At 41.1% G+C, this 23167-nt stretch overlaps 1 protein-coding gene across 1 annotated transcript in view; it reads right to left on the reverse strand.

Annotated features, from left to right (window-relative positions):
* The window catches only part of ltbp1 (latent transforming growth factor beta binding protein 1), a 71418-nt gene that overhangs the window by 35139 nt on the left and 13112 nt on the right, over window positions 1-23167 (reverse strand). The window contains exons 3-6 of the mRNA XM_025060729.1: window positions 18292-18643; window positions 9565-9716; window positions 5005-5172; window positions 332-538 (exon numbers count right to left, since the gene is read on the reverse strand). Of these exons, the coding sequence (XP_024916497.1) occupies window positions 332-538; window positions 5005-5172; window positions 9565-9716; window positions 18292-18643 (879 nt within the window). The remainder of the gene's footprint in view (window positions 1-331; window positions 539-5004; window positions 5173-9564; window positions 9717-18291; window positions 18644-23167) is intronic.

Here is a 23167-nt window from a genome sequence, read left to right on the forward strand (position 1 = left end):
GGCGCATTGTAGCCATGATGCTGGATCTTCTGGCTGCTGTCTGCGTGGTGGTAGGTGTAGCTGGTGGACGAAGACGAGGAGCCCGACTGGGAGCCCTTGATCTGATGTCCGTTGTTGTGGTAGCTGTCTAGCTGAGACACCTGGTGGACCTGGACGGAGGCCTCTGGGGGGTGTTTGATGTGGATGTTGACAATGTTCGGGCTGTACACTTGAGGAATACAAAAAAAAGAAACATTAGCAACAGAAAGTATCGTAAAAATTGTACCCAATTTTTTTTTTTAAGTGATGTTTTACATGTTCTTCATAAACTGATGACGACGCCACGACTCACCAGTACTTTGGCCGTTGCTGTAGGTCAGCGGCAGCGTGTGAGTGGAGTGGACCTGAGTTTGGCCGTAACCACCCGCTGTCTGCTGGTGCTGCTGGTGTCCATTCTGCACTGGCATCTGGCAGAATTTGCCCGTGAAGTTGGGAGGACACTGACACTTGTCTCTGGCACTGCACTTCCCCCCATTTATACAAGGAAGGTGACAGACCACTGGGAAGAAAACAGCAGAGCAACAATATTACTGTCTTAACAGCAATGGATGGATGGATGGATGGATAGATGGATGGATGGATGGATGGATGGATGGATGGATGGATGGATGGATGGATGGATGGATGGATGGATGGATGGATGGATGGATGGATGGATGGATGGATGGATGGATGGATGGATGGATGGATGGATGGATGGATGGATGGATGGATGGATGGATGGATGGATGGATGGATGGATGGATGGATGGATGGATGGATGGATGGATGGATGGATGGATGGATGGATGGATGGATGGATGGATGGATGGATGGATGGATGGATGGATGGATGGATGGATGGATGGATGGATGGATGGATGGATGGATGGAGAGATGGATAGATGATAGATGGATGGATGGTTGGATGGATGCATGAATGAATGAATGAATGGATGGATGGATAGATGGATGGTTGGATGGATGCATGAATGAATGAAAGAATGGATGGATGGATGGATAGATGGATAGATAGAACTTTATTAATCCCTCAGGAGTTTTTTTCGGGAAATGTAGGAAAGCAAAGTATGCATTTTGGTTCAATATAGTCAATAGTGAGTAAACAATGGTTAAACGTGTAGAAAATAAGTGTCAACTTCAAGGTCAATTTCAACAGAAAGTCTTTGGTTTTATCAGTTTCATAGTGAGGTACACTGTCACGAACATCTTTGGAGTCTCACTTGCCTTGATGCTGCAACACATCATAAATCATTATAAACATAAACTGGTTACGTAATTGTTAAGCTACTAGAAGAATTGACTTGGCTATAACGCTACAATAGAATCCCACATGATTATTTAGCAAGTTTTATTTAAAAAAAACAAACAAACCTGGAACTAAGAGTGTCAGCCGTTTAAACTTGGCGTTTGAGTGCTTAGGTTTCTTGAGATAAGAAAAGCCTACAGGATGTATATATATCTACACAGTAGGCTGTAGTGCAGTTCGAGGACAAAGGAGAACACCTGTAGCCCGCAGAAGCATTTCAGCCATATACTGTCGATGCATGAGGGTTTTTACCAGGGGGTGATAAATGACATGTAAAAGTCACACATAAAATACTTTTAGGCTTTACTCCTCCTCATGGCAGCAGTTGATCAGACTTCACAGGGGTTACCGATACACACAGAGAACAGTTTTCTCTCCACAAAAGGCTACAACTGTATTTTTGTTCCTGAGAGCCTCCCTACTGACTTGTACATTCACTCCAACTCCCACTTGACTTTGTTTATTTTATTCCGACTGTAAAAAAGACCGGTGAAGTGTCTGGACTAAGACTGACACAAATGAGCTGGCAGCTACCGATGTCTGAAGAGCCCAGAGCCAGAATTTTCTCAGCGCTTGGCAGGTTGCTACGCTCACCTAAAAGAAACGGTGCCAAAGGAGCTGGAAAAACAACACTTTAATCTGCTCTCCAAAGGCCACGGCAGGCCAGATGGGATTCACATGTAGCAGTCTGGATGTGTCCTATTTTACAAAAAAACGGATTTTGTTGAGCGCTGTCGTGTCATTCCTAGAATAGTTGTTGGTATCAATGACCTACGTACAAGCCACCGACCAAGTTATGTCCCCATCACCTTGGCAGGAACTTTCATTTTCCACTGATCTGATAAGAATGTATTTGTTTACATGCCAAAACCAGAACCAACAGAGTCAAAAGCTCCCGTCATGGTCTGTGCAAGTTCAGTATTTCTGGTGAAAAATATTTGTCAACACTTCACAGGAGCACAATTCCTATTGACTAATCCTGTTTAGCCCTACCTTTGTTGTACCAACGAACGGTCGGCCGGTATCAGCCGTTACTGTGGAGCGGCAATACCGCGCCATCGTTGAAGGATCATTCAATTTTCAAAATAGACTTTATTCTATTAGTATCAAAGTCTGACATTTTTTTATCTTTGAATGAAAAAAGAAAAAGGGATATGACTGGATTCTTTTAGAATGAAGTCAATTAGTAAAACTGTAGTACATTTATTCACAGTATACCACTGCGGCCCGGTACCAAATGATCTACGGACCCTTATCGGTCCTCGGACCAGGTGTTGGGGGATCTCTCTTTACCTCTTTTGAGTTTCATCTGTGCAGAAAGTAAACATACACATACCCACATCTGCTTTAAAGGCAGAGTCAGAGATGAAAAGAAGAAAAGAAATCCAGGGCAGAAGAGGAATGGAACAAGCCCCGACAGGCTCCTCTACACCTTCAGTCAAATCCAGGTGTAACATGAGGAAACTGTTCCCCGGTTGCTGTAACATTTTCCGAAGTTGACAACAACAGCTTGATTCTTGTTGGTGTTCTTGTGGACGAAATGGTTCTCTGACGTTCTAATGACATAACTTCGATCGCTTGTAAACATCTACCATGTTAGTAAAAGAGTAGAAACCAAGGCTCAAAACTCGTAGATATGATAAAGGGTTTAACAGAAAAATCAATCTTCTCCAAACATAATTAGACAAAGATTCAGTCAAAGCTAAAGATCTAGCGCACAATATCATAATTGCTGCTGGGAATACTAAGAGATACGTTTGACAAATGTAGGGATCCATTTTTTTTAACACTCATAGAAGTATTGGAACGTGACCTGATACTCCCTAATTAATGTTCAGTACAAGGAGCTGTTCACCGATGAGTTTCTTTTTTTTTTCCCCCAACTCCAATTAGGATTCTCATTTATTTAAAAAGGTCAACAGCTTCAGCAACTTATTTGACAACACAGTGGTCTCTTCATTTCTTTACTGAAACATGGAAATAGTGATACTGTGTTTAAAAGACACACGATTCAATAGCAGGAGTCGGTGTTTAGTTATAGCAGCAGTGGCTGTGGTAACTCCGCAGAGTTTAATTATACCCGTCATTATTTGGATTACCATCCTAAAGTTTTATCGCTACATAAAAAAAACAAACATTTTAATTGATACGTGTGACGGCAGAAAGGGATTTTACTGCTTGGAGCCCTCACTGTGGTTTGGGGTGAGGTATCACCTGCACATCAGATGTCAACATCTAGCACCTGTACTGTATACACCTGTAATTTCTCGTATCAATCTGGACGACCGGAATCGCTAATGAGGTTAGCATGGAAGAAATTGATACAAAACATCTTAAACAGAATAAAAAGAGAAAATAGTCCTAGAATGTCGTAGAAGAAACTACGGTGAGCGTCTCTTTCGGAGAGTCACGTTACAACCTGCAGTGCGACGGATCGCAAACCAAAGTGAAATGTCTCTTTGTAACGAAGAATGCAGAGAAAACACAAAGCTGTCTTTTTAACCCTCGAAAACACACACTGCCAAAGGTCGGTCAGACCTAGTATTTCATTCATTGCCTGGTGGTCAAAGTTGACACGTTCTAAAGCAAAAGCAACACGGGGCCCAATATACCTGTCATGCAGTAATACATCAGTATGGCTTCATTCCAGTAACGAGAAGAAAAACATGCCTCCGGGCCATCCGCAGCTTACATGGGTGTGTTTTTCTTCTTTCTTTTCCATCTTTAAGCTACCGTAACTCCAGGAGCTGACTCAGACAGGAATTCCTCCTGCGACTGCCTTTCATGTGATTCTGCACGTGTCGGGGTTCAGATGGGCTGACGCAGTCCTTGTAAGGACAGAGGCAGACTCTGGCAGCGTCTAATGTCTGCGCTTCGTATGGAAGAAAAACAATGGGTCTGTGACCAAGGGGGGGGGGTTTATTTGGTGTACGTTAAACAAACAAACTGCTCTAACTACTCTTAACTCAGAGCTTTATTGCTCTACTGTTTAGATGCCAATCTCCCCCAACAACGCATAGAAATACCTACACACAAGACAAAGCTGGGTCTGGCTCTGTAATCTGGCCTCTTTAAACTCCAAAGAAAACATTGGCAGTGTTAGCCTGCTGGGTCTCACTTTTCACTGGTGTCAAAAAGAGCCACCAGGTGTCAGTAATTCCATCTAAAGAGTTCAAAACTGCCACAAAAAGCCCAAAGAAGAGGGGCCGGGTCAGGAGCTGATGGATGGAGCGTTCGTGCGAACTAACATAAATGACAGGAGATAAAAAATGCTAAAATGCTTTTATCATTTTCTACGCCATCTATTGGGGAAACCGATGTATTGCAGGGAAATGGCAGAAGTATAATGATAATATAAATAATAAATGATAACATTTGGAAAAGTTTGGCGGGCCGGATTAAAAAGATGAACGGGCCACATTCGGCCCCCGGGCCTTAGTTTGCCCATGCCTGGATTAGCTCATCTTCACGTGATCCTTTTTATATTTAACCAGCAAATCCAGCACAAAAAAAAAACATGACATGTCATGACTTATAGCCTAGCTTAGCTTAGCTTAGCTTTGACTGCAGCACTGTTAATGTTTTCAGTGTGTTTTCAGGACAACCGTGTGTGTTTATTAAATTGTTCTAGACCAGTCAAATAGAGAGCGATCTCTTACCTACTCGGAAGTTGGGTGCAGTCAGAGTGTCTGTGGCATGGCCGTTCTCACTGATGATGGTGGTGGTGTTCCCCCGCTCGCAGTTGTTGTGACATCTGCCTCCAACGCAGGTCAACTTGCAGATAGTGGGCGTGAAGACCACCTTGATCCTTCCCGTGTGGTTGCCCACTGCTCCAAGAAACAGGGCAAAATCCGTGAGGAGGCAGACAAGGAGAAATGAGGTCATTTCTGTGTTCACCGGTGAAACGTGATATCACTTTTAGGTCCAAACTTTTACGGCCGGGCTGTTGAGGAATCAATCAATAATCTTCCCTTTGTTATTGAGGGAAAAATTAAAAACCCATGATGCGTCTCCTCGCTCCATTAGCATTCTATCAACTACTTGCTTCGACCCAACTTCCTTTCATTTGAGTCCAGTTCTTCAAGGCTTCTTGAAGAAGAAGAAGAAGAAGATAAAAAAAAAAAAAGAAACTAAAAGAGAGTCAGAGAGAGAGAGAAACAATATTCGGCAATCAAAACTCTGGGATGCCGTCCAAATCTTTATCACAGAGTACGTCTGTGAGAGGTGGATATTGGCAGATGAGCTTACAGACCTTTTATCCAAAACAGACAGTGGGCATGCTACCTTCAGCGGCCGTGTCTGCTGTGAGCTTTCCAGTTTTCCTCTCTCATTCCTTAGTCCTTCTTGTTTTCACATTTCACAACCTGCGCTTGAACGTGAGTATATTACACAACGAAAAAAGAAAAAAAAAATCCCTGAATAGAGAAAACAATGCAGTAGTAGTCCTAGTTGTCTCGAGAAGGATTAAAGTAAAAAAAAAAAAAAAAAAAAAACCCTGTCTACTTATCTTCCTGTTTGCTGCGTCATCCCCACCCTCTGAAAACCCAGCCCTGTGTGGAGGATTACTCAGAGAAGGAGGGTGAAGAAAAAGGGCAACCTCTGCGATACTATCTAGGATGAAATATTATTTTAGATAAAAAAACCGCTTCCTTTTGCATCATAATGGAAGTGTTGATCCCTGTATTTATGTGTTTAAAGTTCTCAGTTTTGCACTCTTTGTTATCAAGTCTAGTCATCAAAGACCTGAGTATTCGTTTAGATGCACGGAAAAAGCTGAGTAGCCTCTAAATTCTATCTGAAAGTTTTCATTGAGAATCGGGGGAGATTGTTTTGTTCTATGTCCCCAAATGGAGTAAGAAAAGCAAATTATTTAATCTAAATAATCCAGAACACATTAGAAACTCCAATTACTAAAACACTACTGTAACAGTGTTACATAGTGTAGCGGAGGGGTCAACAATGTGGGACACCTGGTAGCCCCCATGGACTAACTAAGTTGCCCATGGGTTATGTTCTAAAAATAAAACTAGTCAACAAGAGGGTCAAAAACTGTACTGTTACTGTGCTTTTTGAATCAGTTCCACTTGCAGTGATATTCAAATGGGTGAAATGACAAGGGTAAGAAGAGTTACATTCTACTGAATGACCCAGAACTACTATTGTTAATGTCTGTATCAAACACGTAGCTGTTTGTATTACTAAGTGCCCTTGAAGTAGCTCTCAGTTGACCCCTGGTGTAGCGGTTAGCACAGCTGCTTTGGAAGTAGCGAGCAGATAGCAGAGGTGGGACCAAGTCATTGCCTTGCAAGTCACAGGTAAGTCTCAAGTGCGAGTCAAGTCTCAAGTCAAGACAGGCAAAGTGCGAGTCGAGTCCAAGTCAAGACTGAAAAGTGTCAAGTCAAGTCCCTCTTCCTCATCGGTTGTCTCGCAATTTGATTGGCTCAGTGCTATCGCGTCATAACAACGTGGGTCTAATTCGATTGGATGTTGTGCCGACAGCACATACAGAGCGCTCCGTAATAACTTACTTTATAATCTGTGGGTTTTGGAGTCTTGTCGAGTCAAAGGGCTCATGTCCAAGTGAAGTCACGAGTCATTGATGACAAAGTCCAAGCCGAGTCCCAAGTCTCTTTCCATTTTGTCAAGTCGAGTCTAAAGTCATCAAATTGATGACTCGAGTCTGACTCGAGTCCAAGTCATGCAACAAACTCGGTACATTACAGTCTAAAAAAAAAAAAATCATGGTTATACATAACAAAGAGGGTTCTTTAAATATGGATTTTTTTTCTTCTTAGGTAACAGTGTGAATCCTTGAGCCCTACGTGGTTGAGCTTCTAAATAGTTTCACGTGCCTTTAAAGTTGTATTGTCCATGGCAACTGTCAATTAACAGTTATATAGAAAATAATAGAATCCATTCATAATTGAATTACCCTTCAACCCTAAAAAAACTCTCCTTCATCATAACAAGAGTTCCCTGGTCGTGTTAAACATATGGTAGGGGAATCAGCAAGACTTCGCAGACATAACATCAATATCAATCAATGCAAAGCAGGGTCACGGAGTTATTTCTTCCTGGCTGGTGTTTACATCAGAGCACAGAAGGCCGAGCTGAGCCATAAGGCTGAGGTCTCTGCAGACAGCGGAGACACTGAAGCCAGGGTTGACTAAGACGGTGAAGGATGGACTTTTAAATGGAGATTGCCGTTAATGGTGACCTTGATTTACAGCGCAGTACCAAGGGACCGAGCGGGCTCGGTAATAGGACATCTGTAACTGGATTTGATGTTTGACAGAGTGAGTTAGCGACTTTTACCATTGTACCCTATTGTGTAAAAAAAGACTTTTTTTTTTCATAATGTAGTCTTTTGAGAAACGGTTGGTTTTTCAAAAGTTAGGACTGGATTTTTTTTTAAAAATGTTTTTACCTTAATTCGAGTCCTGACTCAGAGCCTCAGAGATGTGAAGCCCAGTTCGAACAGGGAAAGCCATGGAAGGATTTAAAAAAGGTTTTTTTAAAAAATAAACCAGTTGACTGTTTATTTATATAAAGCCACAAATAAAACCCATAATTAGTCTTTGCCTTTTCTTCAAACGCAGCGAACATGAATGAATGTAATGCGTTATGGTGGCTCCCCCCTCTCTAGGTATGTGTGTGTATGTGTGTGTGTGTGTGTGTGCCACTTTCCTTTTTGCTTTTGATGTCTGGCCATTTCCTTGGCTCGTACATACTACGAGCTGAAATTAAACTGAGCCACAGAAGTTATTTTGACCTGTGGCCAAATCTGTGTATTCTCAAGGCTGCGCTGCACTACAACGTCTACAACCCCAGCACTGCTCCGTCTGCTGACCTTCCCATTAATATCCTTCAGCTGCTTTGTCTGGCTGTGGCAAGACGCAGCAACGGCTGAAACGGCAGTTTACATTCTTTGAAAAAGAAAAAAAAAAAAAAAAAAAAAAAGGACTCGGGTCCATGTGGTGAATTTGTTTTACACTTTAACCAATCGCTAAAGTTGTCAAAATGTTCAAACCTTAGGATGTACAGCGTTGTTGTCGACTATGACCGTGACGGCTAAAGGCACGACTAAAAACAGATTGTTATAACTGTATAACATACATTATGTAATCTACACTATGTTAGGCCTTTGCCCACTCTCACCCATTCATAAAAGAGGTCCTAATCCGCGTAAGCTTTTGTCACCTAACCTCAAGTCAACGATTTCGCCGTCCATTAGACCAAATGTTTCTCAACACCACCAAACAAAAAAAATCAAAAAAAATAAATGCTATGAAATCTAATTATATCTTCTGGTTTGAATAAACTCATTGTGAAAAATGGGCCTGTTTAGTTGAACACAGCGCTGCTATACCTGCAGGAATTGAAGATAGTCACCCAAAGACCTCCTTCAACAGTCCTTATCCTGTCATCGTTGCACTGACGAACAAGGACAAATTATTTGCAGTAAGTAAATTACAGTGCTCAGACCAACCAACGAAGTGAAATTGGAATCTGGAAGTGTGCGCTGGCGCAGCGGTTGGGAATCACTGCTCTAGCTTCCCTAAATAGCTGCAATCCGCTTCAACTGTGTCCCTTCTGGCCTGTTGAGTACAAGAGTCTGTGTCCCAGGCATGTTCTTGGAGACACCTCTGTGCTCTGAGTCATGTTTGGCAAAGTCAAGTCAACACTGCACTACAAGCCATTCTGAAGCTGCGAGCGGCGCGTCACTTTGAGCGATGGCGATTTAATCTAGGGGTCAAGTCACTATTGTATTTGTGTGGCCATTAACAGGGCAAGGGTCAAAGGAGCAAAGGTCACAGCACAAAAAAACAGAAAAGGCAATGATGTAACCGTTTGCTAGGGTTGACACTAGAGGTGACCGTCTGCAGCACATCGATGAGGTGATCAAATCCGTTTATTCAAATCTGTTCTAGTAGACGCTGTAAACAAATACCACAGGCACGGCGATATATTGAGTTGTAATCCCTAAGAAATCAAACCAAAATAAAATGGATCAAGACTGTGAATATGTTCATGTTAATTGTTAATAAAAAAAAGTTCTGTAAATTTTTTTAAAAATATTTTTTTACACCCTTGGTGTCGAAGGGGTAAAAAATATTTTTTTTACACCCTTGGTGTCGAAGGGGTCCGTTTTTTGGAACACCCCCGAAAGTAGAGACAAGTTGTGAAAAATACTTTATACTACTTCTTGGCCAACTCACCGTGAAATTGACTTGCTCCAACTCTCAGCGGGATCGGCCTCTCTGGTTGGGACTGAACGCGCGTTTCTCGGTGTGTTGTGTGCGTGTGGTAGTATTTGGGCTTTATGACGTACTGCTGGCTCTGAACTGGATGCATGGGCACGGGTCGAATCCTAGAGAGAAGGAGAAAGAAAAACACACTTTAAACCAATATGATCACGTCAGCGGTGATAAACACTTTAAACCAATATGATCACGTCAGGTCAAAAAAAGATCTCCTAAAGATAAGGAGTGGACAACATCAGATACTCACTAAAAGGGTATCGTACAAAGATCTTCTAACTCCTAAAGATAAGGAGTGGACAAAATCAGATACTCACTAAAAGGGTATCGTAAATGTACCCGGTCAAGATACACACTGTGAATTCAGTCAGAGAACAAACTTCCCAAAATACCACCGTCAGTATAAGTACCAAAAAAAGTTTTTTTTGGATAGGTTAAAATGTCAATTTTTATTTTTGTACAAACTAGCCCGTTTCAGGGAACATCCTGTGTGATGTCAGGAAGTATTAGCACATCAGATATTTCAGCATCTCAGCTGTGAACAGATTATCATTAACATGACCAAAGGTCAGAAGTAATGATTTCAACCTGGGATGTGTCTATCAGAGCGGCTGCTTTTTACTTCGACAATCCATTGATTAAATGCGTGGAGCTGTAGCAGCAGTATCTCTCTGCCCTCTGTGGTTCGCCTTGGACGAAGGCATGTCATCTCTTGCCAAAATTTCTGGAAAAGCTAAATATGCTTTAGCTTTTTTTTTTTTTTTTTTTCCTCTTCCAAGATATGTAGCCATTAGTGTAAAAAAAATGCATTTTTGTTTTTATCTCCAGCCTGACATCATCATCCTGCACTTCCTCTCTTACCAGTCCTTTCCTCTCTTATCAGTCCGAACGCCTTTTTTTTTCCAGACTGTCAAGTTTTACAAACCTCCCAATATCTTTGATGAGGTAATGGTATTTTATAAAATACGTCCTCTAAACACAGTCCAAAGAACAGAACAGAACAGGCATAACTCTTCGCTCCTAAATTATTGTGTTAAACGCAAACAGAAAACCAGAAGCGGGAGTCATGCCTGTTTATAAATGGTTTATGTTTTGGGCTCGCTTCCAACGTTTAAAAGAAATGATAAAACATGGGAGTGATTTCAGACAGAGCCTAATTTATACATAAAGCAGTGGCGCATCCCAACAATGACGGATGTCTACGGAGCGGACATAAAGACTTGCAATTTATAACCGTTCAACTTGGCGTCGGCCGTTAGATTGAAATACCTTTCGGGGCGCAACAGCTCAATGTTAAATCCAGTCTACGTTAGAACGTTAGAACTCTGTAATTCTATTTTTTGTATAGAAAACCATGTGTGACTTGCAAAGCAAATATGTTTTTCAGCGCCACCAATAAAAGATGGCACGGAAGAGAGGATGCTCTTGAATTAGATTTAATTCGCCGCCGTTACGTCCTTTGACGTCGCGAGCGGAGCAGCATGTCCCACCGCCGACAATTTAAAGGAAAACTGATAACACTAAACAGTGATTTACTGTCACTATGCAAGAGGCATTTCTCTGCCTGTGCTCCTGGTCAGCAGATGGTGCTTCCTGAGGCGGTGAGTCATTCAGTGTGACTTCATTCTAAACCCTGGAACCAAGTGTGGTCAAAGTGAACCGGATGAGGCTTAGTTTTTTTTTTTATTTTTTTTTTTTTTAAATTTGGTGGCCTTGTTTTTCAGTCGTTACATTTGTATTTATTTCGCCACATATAACATACACTTTACTTGTGTACTTGTGTACTGTTGTTATTTTACCATGAACCAAACACCAGCTAGACCTGCATCATGTAGGTGTAAAAAAAAAAACCCATAGCTAAGGAGAAAAAGTATATAATATATGTATGTATGTAATGAAAGAACTCTTAATTTCAATTTAATCACAATTTCCTTACCCAGTGTGAAACCTCGATCTGTTTAGTCTAACACTGCGGAGATATGCTCGCAGGAATTGAAGAAAGACACACAACAGCTAAGTCTTTTTTTTTAGTTTTCACAGCCATCTGCTGCCACCTGGCAGAAAACCATTTATATTTTCTTCCTGAAACGGTGGCATAGAGGAACAAAGACTAAATATATGGAGTAAATAAATTATAGTTTTTAGAACATTTTCCACTGTACACCTAAAGATCTCTGACAACAAGCTAATATGCCGCACAGAACAGTGGTTGGGAATCACAGGGTTAGATGACGATGGATCTTCACTCTCCCAACGCATCCCCACGTAATGTATCGTATTGTGAATAATTTACCATTTAAACAATGACTGAGTGCGGTCACGACCACCACTGAACCGGTCGTCTAACTTTCCAAAGCAATGATAACATCCTCAGACACTGACACACACAAAACATGACGTGTGTGTGTGTGTGTATATGTATGAGCCAATGGCTATCTCTCGACAGTTAAACTTGGGAGCATGCTCGCGTGCTACTTTGGTGCGCGTATTAAAATAGTAAGTTTCATCCCCCACATCCTGGAATGGGGCCGTGTTAAAAATAAAGGTCAGCGTGAATATGTTAAATACTACATGCGCTCATCACTGTTTGGGCAGCTGTTAGTGATCAGAACCACCAGGCGTAACCTCGACATCCTTAAAAATAAAAAGTGATGATGTGGCTGGCCGAGCACTTCCTTTGTCTTCTCAGTCATTTTCGGAAAAACACCATATAATCAGCCCTGTGAACTGTTGCCAACAGTGACTGGTGCCTATGCATGTCTAGGTTTTTCTGTAATTTATACCTCTTTTACGTTGTTGTTTAGCATCGTATCATCAGAAAGAATCATTTCTGTTTTTTTTTTCATTAGTACGAGTTGCCACAGCGGTAATTCGCAGAGTAATTTGCCGAGTTGTTTTTAAGCTGGATGTCACTTTCTGACAATGACCGTCTGACCAAGGTTGGGGGACATGGGGGCTGGATATGAAACCCTGGGCAGGTATATATATATACACATATATATATACATATATATGTATATATATACATATATATATATATATGTATATATATATATAAATATATATATATATACACATATATATATATATGTGTATATATATATATATTGCCCAAAAACCACACAGAGAACATTGCACCGAGCAATGATTTCAACAGAGACTACTTTCTACTACACTCATTTTTCTTTGGAATTCTTCAAATGTCTTTCTTTAGCCTGTACGAACAGCTTTCATATAATTATAGCACCAGCAGTTGAAGTCAATCACAAAAGTGTTGCACGTGCAAGTCTAGTCTGGAGATTTGTATAACGCCGAAGCAGAAGGATTGATGGTGTCTATATTCAGACATATGGAATGTGTTAAAAAGCAATGTCTAAGGTCGTTTAAAAAAAAATGGGTTTCCGTTAACACTGTCAACCAGCTTTAGTTTTAGCAACTTCACAGCGAGTCCCCCTCTACTATAAAGCGATGTTTTTCCTAAGCCGTACAACATGTTTATTTAGATTTATCTCACCTTACCATTTTAAAGGTTATTCACAAGGAAGGTGATTCATCACGTACTCCTCTGTTTGTTAATGTAAAAACGTTGGTATGCGCAAGGTTTATATATCCTAATATGACAAATACCGTACTAATAAATGTTCAAAGAACGGCTTTTGATCCCATGTTTGGTCTGGAAGGGAGTGAAAACTGACAAAAAGTGAGAAGCCATAAACATTAGATCTCACTCCAGTTTCAACAAAGTGTCTGGCACGAGCGCGTGCACCGGCGGTAACTGCGCCCGTTAAATAAAAAGTAAGTCAGAAGCACTTGGAGAGTGTCCAATCAATGGTTATAGGAGCCTACGGGTCTTAAATATGGACGGCGATTCTGCTTAAACACATTGTTGAGTTGATACTGCATCTGTGTGTGTGTGTGTGTGTCTGAATCTGTACAGTCTCGGCTTTAACTGCTCTGGCCGCAATCACAATCCACCACCAACCTCTAAGCTCGAGTCGTCCAAGTCTTCTTCCCCATGAGAGCTGACATACTCTGGTCTGCCGAACCCACTGAACCTCACAGTTCACTCGCACGTATTAGGGATAATTCTTCTGAGGGCAGGCAGACAATCCCTCCAGTCTATGTCAGAGATTTGCTCCAGGTTAAGGAATGGACTCGAATAAAGGGATCAGAGAAACACAGCTCTCAGTCGGCGGAGGGACCATGAGATAGTAATCTACGGGGCTTGATCTGACAAACATGTGCTGATGGACTCCAGAAGCGCCTTGAGTTATAATCCAGGAACGTTTACTTGTCTATGTTTTGACCCAGTCAACCCGTGAACAATCCACGCACAGACGTAGAAATTGTACTGATTTGTCTAAACTTACAGATTTGACTTGAGACATTCAGGTCATACAATGCCGCGTGGGGATATTCCAAAAGCTATTAGTAGCCGAGGAATTGTATCAGAAATGGAGTATCGATTTACAACAGAGCAATGCTGACAAACCATCAGGGCTGACGGAATTCCTTAGAAGACATTTATGTGATGTGAATTACAGAAAAGGTCCTTCTAACTGTACAACAGTCAGGATTAGTTCAATCTAAACTGACGGAATGTGCGATTGTGAATGTTTTTCTTTGTGGACCTTTGATGGCAAACTGTCCATGGTGAAGCTAAGCTAAAAAGAAATTAGCAACAGGATGAATTCCTTCAAAATGTTGTCATTTTATCAACACAGAAATCAAGACAAGTATTCAAAATAAAGAGGCACTGATTAAAATTTTTTGATTTTTTTTTTGGACCTGTAACTTGCCGATACACGAGTTTTGCTGAATCTAATTTCATTCGTTAGCAGCATATTAGTTATTATGATATTTTGCTCTCTTCAGCTCAACAACATTTAAATAAATTTCTTAGTGACTTGAATGTGGTACTACGGGTACCTGGTTCCTGTGAACCCAACTAGTATAACAATGCATGTATTTTATTTTTGTATACTCGCTATTTCGCAGTTCATCTTTCGCGGATTCACGACTTTGCAGGTTTTTGAAACTGTATATATAAAATATACTGTATCCTGGATTCAGATCTGCGAGAGATGTCACAGGAAGTGGAGGACGATATGGTTCAATCGGTTCAATTTTGCAACAAAATGGACGACGTCGTGACTGCCGACAAGCTACTTCTCGACTGGAAAAAGAAGCAGCGGAAACAACTGCCGATCAAAACTTTTTTGCTGCCTCGCAAAAAAGAGACGGTTCCTGCTACTACTACAGATACACCTGTAGATACACTCGGAAACCGTGGACCCCAAGAAATATTTCATAATATTATATTATTATTATTATATATACCTAAACCAGCGTTGGACCCCAAGAAATATTTCATAATTTTATATATTATTATTATATATACCTAAACCAGCAATGGATCCAATGTGTAAATACTGTTTTCTCAAAGCAGTCAAAAGCAGCTGTTTGCTTTTTAATATTACATTTTTTACATATTTTTTTTAATTCATTCAAAGACTTCACATTGTCACATTCAGATACCGAAAAACTCCTGGACTATTTGTTTTCTTTTTTTATTCCAAAGTGTCACACTCTCGCACCATTCACGGCAGCGTTTGACCCCTGCAGGTGAACCGCAGTGACAGCCATTGAAAAGGAATTATGTTGTCAGCAATGATTTATGGGGCTGGACTACGATGATGTGTAAAGCCCTCATCATGTCCTACTTTATAAACCAAGGGAAATTGCATTGGGAACTGCAGTGCCACAGTGGCGTGGGGGGGGGGCGTCCTGAGGGATCCAAAAATAACAACGACATCAGTTTTATCCCTGTCATAAAAAACGTGGCCGTGCACTGGAGACCTTACAGTATAGAACATTAAAGGTACCGATTAAATACTTAAGTTGTTTGGCCAAATGATCCATGGGGGAGTTTTGTGGTTGGCATTCACGTTTTTGACCCCCTTGCCCTCTTTCTTCATTGGATGTAGTCAACAATATTTTTTAAAAAATGATTTTAAAAAAAGCCTTTTTTCCCTGATACAAGATTTTTTTTTTTTTTTTTTTACTTTTTTGCTCTGTGGCCAAAGACCACAGAATAGTGACTCATCTGACTCAATAGAATTAGATCACCTTAGTGAGTGAGTCAGAGTGACCCACGTCCATAAAATGAACAAAGTGTACCACCACTAATGATCAGTACCAGCTTGGGACTAGCACCGTCACGTGTCTGAACCAATGAGAGTGTTTGGTTAGGCCTGAGTGTTCTATAGCGCACAGATGAAAAGAGAAATGGAAAAAGGGAACTAAGACGACAAACTAGAAGAAAATAAAGTGATTTTCTAACCACAGCGAGTTGATTTGAGATTTTGGAGTACTTTCTCCTATTTAACCAATTTAAGAATCGTTAATGAAAAAGACAATTATTTGTCCTTGCGGCTAACAGTACCAGAAACTTTGCAATGTCACTTGACATTTTACAAACAGTACATATAAGACATGCATTCATATCAAATCTTTGTCCATTTTTTTTTTTGTATTATTGCTTCATTTCGTTAAGGGTCACAGTGGGGAAAAAAAAGCTTAAAATACTTCATATATAACTTATATGTTGGAGTACTGATTAAATGCATGTAGCTGTATGGCACAATGTGATTTAAGTCTCACACTGTATGGTCCCTACTACGCACAATGGAATTATATTAATATTTTATTTAATTGATTTAATTGATTTAATTTGAATTCTTTTATTATTTAATTTTAATTGCTCATAATCTACCATCTTTTCTCTGTTTGCACCCCTGGAGGGTGATCTTGCTCATTTTAAAAATTATTTTTATTATATTAACATTTTTATTTTATTAACAGATTTTAATGTTTCTGCCTTTTGAGGCACACCAATGAACTCAGGATTTCCTCTCCGCAGTCGGCACGGTCAGCACTTCATTAAAATGTACTTTAAAATGTCATCTACTCAATCAAAGAGTAAATCATTCAGTCGTTATGTCCAGTGCAAAGCAAAAAAAAAAAAAAAAAGGCATCAGTGTAAGACAAAATTCACCAGCCAGAGTCCCACGTCAGCGTGCATCGACTCATACTCTCACACACACTCACATACATCTGGCCGTTCTTACTGTTGTCAAACTGATACTTCCAGAGAAATGCCACAGGTGCAGCCCAGCTTTGTATCCTCACGGACCTGAGCCAGAGAGCAGCACCTGGCTCCACAACAGTCACTGCCAAGCTTTTAGTGGTATATGCTGTATGTACTGTACACACTTTACTTTCCCTGTCTGAGACACCGGTACCAGCTTTAAATCTTCAAGTAGGTCACTGTAATTAAGAACCCAAATGCCGCTCGTCCCCCCTTGTTCTCTCAGCTGTTGTTGGTTGCTGCGGTTGTCATCCATATACTGTACATAATGTTATCCACAATAACAGGCAATAATTGGTTAAGACGGCGTTGTTGTTGTTGTTTTTTTAAACCACTGCACCTTATTAGTAGAGATGGCTCGATACGACTTTATCATGTCAATGCTATCTGGATTATCGATCTGATATGTTCTTTTACTCCCCCAGCATGCTGCGGGCTGCCGCTGCTGAAGTGATAGCGTTCCTGTTTACAGCATGTCACGCAAGGTTAAGTTGAGCGCACTTAAACTTAGGTATCAGATTCAACAGGCTAAAGATGTTTTGTTTTTTTTCAATGTTTGATCCTGAACTTTTGACCAATATCGGACCAATCCTGAGTAAATATAAAGTATATCCCATGGACTCAGTCACGGGTTCTTGCCGTATTTCAACAACTTCGAACAACAGATGGTCCCTCGTCTCATCTACAACCTGACAAACCACACCAACACTTGCATGACTTGAAGCTGCAACCGTAACGCTACATCTGAAAAAAAGAAAAATTATAAAAAAAAACAATACTCCAGGTCACTTCAGCTGGGCATTTGCATCTGAGTTTGAAATTTCAAATTAGGTTTGTCATTCTGAACGACTTCGGCCACTGTTAACCTCTCTGTTAAATAGTGAGCTTGGTGCCTTCCTGGCTCACTCTCATGTACTTTCAAGCTAACAACATATTAGCTTCAGCATGTGAATGTAAGCCTCCTCTCCTGCACAAAATGATCAACCGCAAAATGTCTGCTGAGTGGACGGTCATGATGAAAACAAGCCGATTTCAGTAACTGGCTAGTCCAGGCATGCGCAAACTAAGGCCCGGGGTCCGGATGCGGCCCGTTCAGCTTTTTAATCCGGCCCTCCAAACTTTTCTAAATTGTATAATTTATTCATATCATCATTATACTTCTGCCTTTTCCCTGCAATACCCACATTTCCCCAATAGATGGCATAGAAAACGATAAAAGTATTTTAGCATTTTAGCCTTTATGCATGACTTTAACATGTCTTAATTTTCTTAGTTCACACAAACGCTCCATCTATCTGCTCCAGACCCGGCCCCCCCCCCGTTCAATTTTATTCAATTGTGGCCCGCGAGTCAAAAAGTTTGCCCACGCTTAGGCTAGTCAATCTATGCATCGCTCGTTAAGCGCATAAGAAACATTCATCCACAGCTCTTCCCTTAAATATTGTGAATTTTAAGATGTCTGTTACTAGCATATATTTCAGTCTCGCAATTCCCAACAACAACAACAACAGGGTAACACTAGGAAAGATACTCACTGCTGTTGGATTTGTTGCTGGATGTAATGCGGTCGTACGAGCTGAGAGTATGGCTTCACTGTTAGTTTCATCTGACCCGCGTTGGACGCCGGTGATGAGGCGGAAGCATACCCGTTGGGAGCCACTTGCTGAGGTATGGGCCACTGTGGCACTACATTGTATCCGTTACTGTTTGCAGTGGTGTGTCCGTTTCTGTGACCGTTGGTGGGTTCATTCCCTGGAGGTGCTGGGAAAGGCTGGCTGGACGGCTGGGTCTTCTGTTCACATGCCTTCCCTTTTGAGCCAGGCTTACAAACGCAGAGCTGAGGCCTGAGGCACATTCCTCCGTTCTGGCACTGAGGGCTGCAGTTGGCTACAACACAAACCCAAGACATAGGAGAAGGAGAAAAGAAAAAGAGAAGAGATTGTGAGTGTTGGATATTGAGTGATGACAGAGGCACATACAAGGGTACGGGCATGCTAGTCCGTAAAACACCTGAACTTTGATGAGTTATGGTGATTTTAACAACAAACAATATTCACAGAATATATGACAGAGAATATTCCTTTCGAATGGAACAAACCAACTACAAATCACACCCAATAAACCCCTGTCTCTTTTGTCTGGATTATTTTGGAAGCAGCAACGTTTTCACTGGGATGCTACAGAAGATAGTCTCTAAAATGGGAAAAGATGGGAAACTGGTTAAATAAAAATAAGAATATACACCAACAAGAGTAACCACAATTTCAGGCGTATTTGGATAGAGTTGTTTGCTTTAAGTAGCTTACAGACAACGCCTATACAAACTCTCAAACTACGGGTTTTCTACAGTGCGCCGTAACTTAACTTTTCATATGTCGGAGCTCAGATACTGTACATAAGTACCTAGGTCACTCACCTTCGCTAACATAGCGGTAACGTAATAATCTAGGACATAAAAAAAAAAAATCACAAGAGTCTGACTTATGCTCGGTGGGAGCCATTATGAAATGCAAGAATTTCCCAAAATAGTGCCCGCGTGAAACGTATTCGTCCGCTCTGTTCACCCACTAGTTCCTATGCAATCTACCGTAACTTCCGGTCTATTGAGCGCACCTGAATATAAGCCGCACCCACTAAATTTAAAATGAAAAAAATAATAAAAAAAACATATTTAGGCCGCACTACTCTATAAGCCGCAGGTGTCCACGTTGTAAAATGGGATATTTAAACAGATTTTTTTTTTCCCCGAACGGTAACGCGGCTGATTACACGTTAGTTGTTTTTTTTTCACTTATAAATAAATAAATGCTTTTTTCCAAACGGTAACGCGGCTGATTACACGTTAGCTCTTTCCTGCTTCTGCGCCCCAACCGTAGTTTGAATGCCCAGGACACACTTAGTGAGCTGCTCTAGGGACAAAGCTAACATTAGCGCCAGTGCTAACTCAGAAACAGTGAAGTTGGGGTCTTTATTATCAGCCACAGCGACCACAACAGAACGTAAACAGAGTTTTAACAGCTCCTCTATAACCAACTGAGGCTTCAACATGACAGGGATCAAACTGCTGTCAACTTTAGCTACCGTTCTCTCAAGCATCCATACGCACATATACGGACGCAGCCATTCACAGACAGACAGACGCTAAATTGCCTACCAAAAAAGTAATTTTAGTTGCTAAGTATAACACACAATAGCCTACCAAAAAAGTAATTTTAGTTGCTAGCGATATGAACTTTAGCGTTAGCCCGTAAAAATCCATAAATTAGCCGCATCATTGTTTAAGCCGCAGGGTTCAAAGCGGGTAAAAATGTATATCTAGAACATCGGCTAGCGACACTGCAGTACAGCTGCAGCCCATTACATGTTCGGTAGGTACACAGGGGATGTTAGGCCATCATCAGTTCCACACAGCGCGTTATACAAACGTGCACATAAAGCTGTCGGCCTTCAATTAAATGGTTAACTATATCTTCCTCTTTTATTTGGTAGATGTGTGTGTTTATCTTTTCACAACAAAGCACTAGAAAGCCTGTAATTATATATAAAAAGAAAACTCCCCAAGCAGATGAGGATAAGGCATTCATTTATGAACTACAAAGAGTCGGCGTGCACACCGTTCTTTAAACTTGGATTTGAACTTTTCATTGCTGCGTCACGATGCAGCAGAACGGGTCGTTCGGTGATTGAAATGTGAGAAAGACAATAACACAGCGGGGAAGAAAGGACCATCAAAGTATGGGTAAGCAATAAAATATCTTCGTAATAGTTTAGGTTAGGGTCAGTGTTTGGGAATGCATTATGACTAAGTCAAATCCACACAAGCATGTGTGTGTGTGTGTGTGTGTGTGTGTGTATCCAGCCGGACAAATGACTCAAAAAGTCCCTCTCTGTCTCCCTGGGATGGGATCTGCTAGGGTGTGTCACCGCTTCGCTCTGCCTGTTTGTCTAGTTGTTGGCTTTGAGATTTTTGAGAAGGATAAATGGAAAAGAAAACGACGTGAGTGATGGCAGACATCTGTTGGCGAAAGCACGCAACCAAGACAAATACTTTACATAAAACATGTACTGCGTTTACTTTGTATGCTCCGTTTCTACAGACTGACAGGGAAGGATGATAGACATATAGCTAAATTTACTATCTTGAAATATTAGCTATTTGCTACATGCTAAACAGCAGCGGTCCCTAACCTTTTTTGCACCAAAGATCAGTTGGCTGGTGTCATGCGTTACCCATACCGATAATACCGCGCCATCGTTGAAGGATCATTACATTTTCAAAATAAAAGATCTAAAGAGGATGGGTACAAAGGCTTCGCAGCTACAAGGTAGTATTTTGGTAGTGATATTTTTTCTACACTTTTCTACCAAAGACTACTGTTTTGCTAATTCCAATTCAACGTCTCCAGCTCAAATATTCAAATCACCCTTACGCTTCCTCGCAAGGATGGCTCCACTCAAGACTCAGGATCGGTATCGGTTTGATATTGGTCCAAAGTTTAGGATCGAACATAAAAAAACAACTATAGCGCATCCAATCTGATTCTGCATGTCGGAGGAGAAAAGAAGGTTTCGGATTGATATTAGATGGGCAGATACTCCGAGTTGTAGTATCGTTTTGAACTTGTACCTATCCCTAGTAGCATACTACTAGCATACCACCTAAAATGTGAGTGTGTACCAGTGTAACTGGGATTTTGTACCGTATTCTAACTGCTGTCAGGTTGGGTGAAATCACTGAGAAAAACACAATCATTTTGTTTATGATTCCCTAATTACGAAAAGGAGAAAATGACATCATATTTACCACAGCCTTGGACGGTATTACTCATTTGTTGATATTTTTTGTTATACTATATGTATGTTGTACAACAAATGGAGAAAAGAAAGTTTCGTTCTTGAGAGTCGGGGAACGGCCAGTCTTGTACTTTCCTATTGTGCTCAGGTTTCCCTAGGCCTGGTTGTAACATTCGTGCTTGTGTAATGAGGCATAACTGTTCCATAAACACCTTCAAGTGTAAAAGATATGAGCCAAATGAAAAGGGAGTTACACTCGTAGGATCCAATAAAATCAAGGAGACGCTAGAGAAACCCGTTGAACGTAGCATCAGGTTTACGCCACTTCCATGTGACCAAACGTTGACCTCAAAACATCGACCTAAGACGTGAGACGGGAGGCTGCTGTGTCTTTGGTTTGAAGTGATGGCATTTACATTCACATGAATGCATTTAGCAGATGCTTGTATCCAAAGAGACTTACAAGAGGAGATTTAAAAAAAACAAGCTACATAGAAGAACTCTCAGTAAAGTGTGACTTCTTAACCAGGGTGGAGATAAATGTAGAAGAAGAAGGGAGGTATAGGAAAGTGCTAAGAAACGAGGCGCTCTCTGAAGAGCTGGGTCTTCAAGAACGATCCATGAGAAAAGCCTGGATGGTCAAACAATAAATGAATCGGCGCACTTTAGCACACGGCATCATCGTGACAAAAACACAACTTACTGAGAATTCCGACTTGATCTCCATACATCAAAATGGATAAACACAGAACCCAGATGTCACAGTCAGATTCATTTACATCAATCTCCCAACTGGATTCAAAGTACGGGTATGGTGCTCGTTTATCTCACTCTTACTGACAAAAACACCATCAGTACACGTGTTGATTCTGTTGCAATGGCCCAATGTCAATGGGAGGAGTCTGTTGGCACAACATCGTTCTTTGACACCTATCTAATCCCTGTTCCCGTCAAATGAATCATGACATCGTAAATCTGTGGAGGAAAAAGTCTATGAGTAAAAAGTCTCCTTGGAAAAGACAGAGATGTTTGTGCATTAAGAAGACGAGGCAGTTTATTGATTGACCGTTCAATAACGATCTGGCTCAGGTAATATTGAAACTTTACAGGACACACATCGGGAGCCAAAATTTCCCAAAGGGAAGGAGTATTTTTCAAGATTTATTCCTTATATTATTTAGTCTTGGTCCTAAAAAGGTCAGAGGTTTAAAAACCACTGTTGGGCACATGGGCAAACTATGGGCAAACTACGACCCGGGGGCCAGATGCGGCCCGTTTGGCTTTTTAATCCGGCCCGCCAAACTTGTCCAAATTATGTAATTCATTTCTATTGTCATTATACTTCTGCCTTTTCCCTGCAATGCCCGCATTTCTCCAATAGATGGCGGAGAAAAGGCTTAAAAAGCATTTTAGCAATTTAGCTTTTACGACTTTTACATTTGTTTTAGCTCATACGAACGCTCCATCGACCTGCTCCTGACCCGTCCCCTGTCAAATTTTAGGACTTATTGTGGTCCGCGAGTCAACTAGTTTGCCCACGACTGGGCTATGTGGATCCGCGAGTCAAATAGTTTGCCCACGACTGGGCTATGTGGACACTGTTCGTGTCCAATTCTT

The sequence above is a fragment of the Cynoglossus semilaevis genome, chromosome 12 (assembly GCF_000523025.1).
Source record: "Cynoglossus semilaevis isolate Cse_v1.0 chromosome 12, Cse_v1.0, whole genome shotgun sequence".
NCBI classification, from domain to species: domain Eukaryota; kingdom Metazoa; phylum Chordata; class Actinopteri; order Pleuronectiformes; family Cynoglossidae; genus Cynoglossus; species Cynoglossus semilaevis.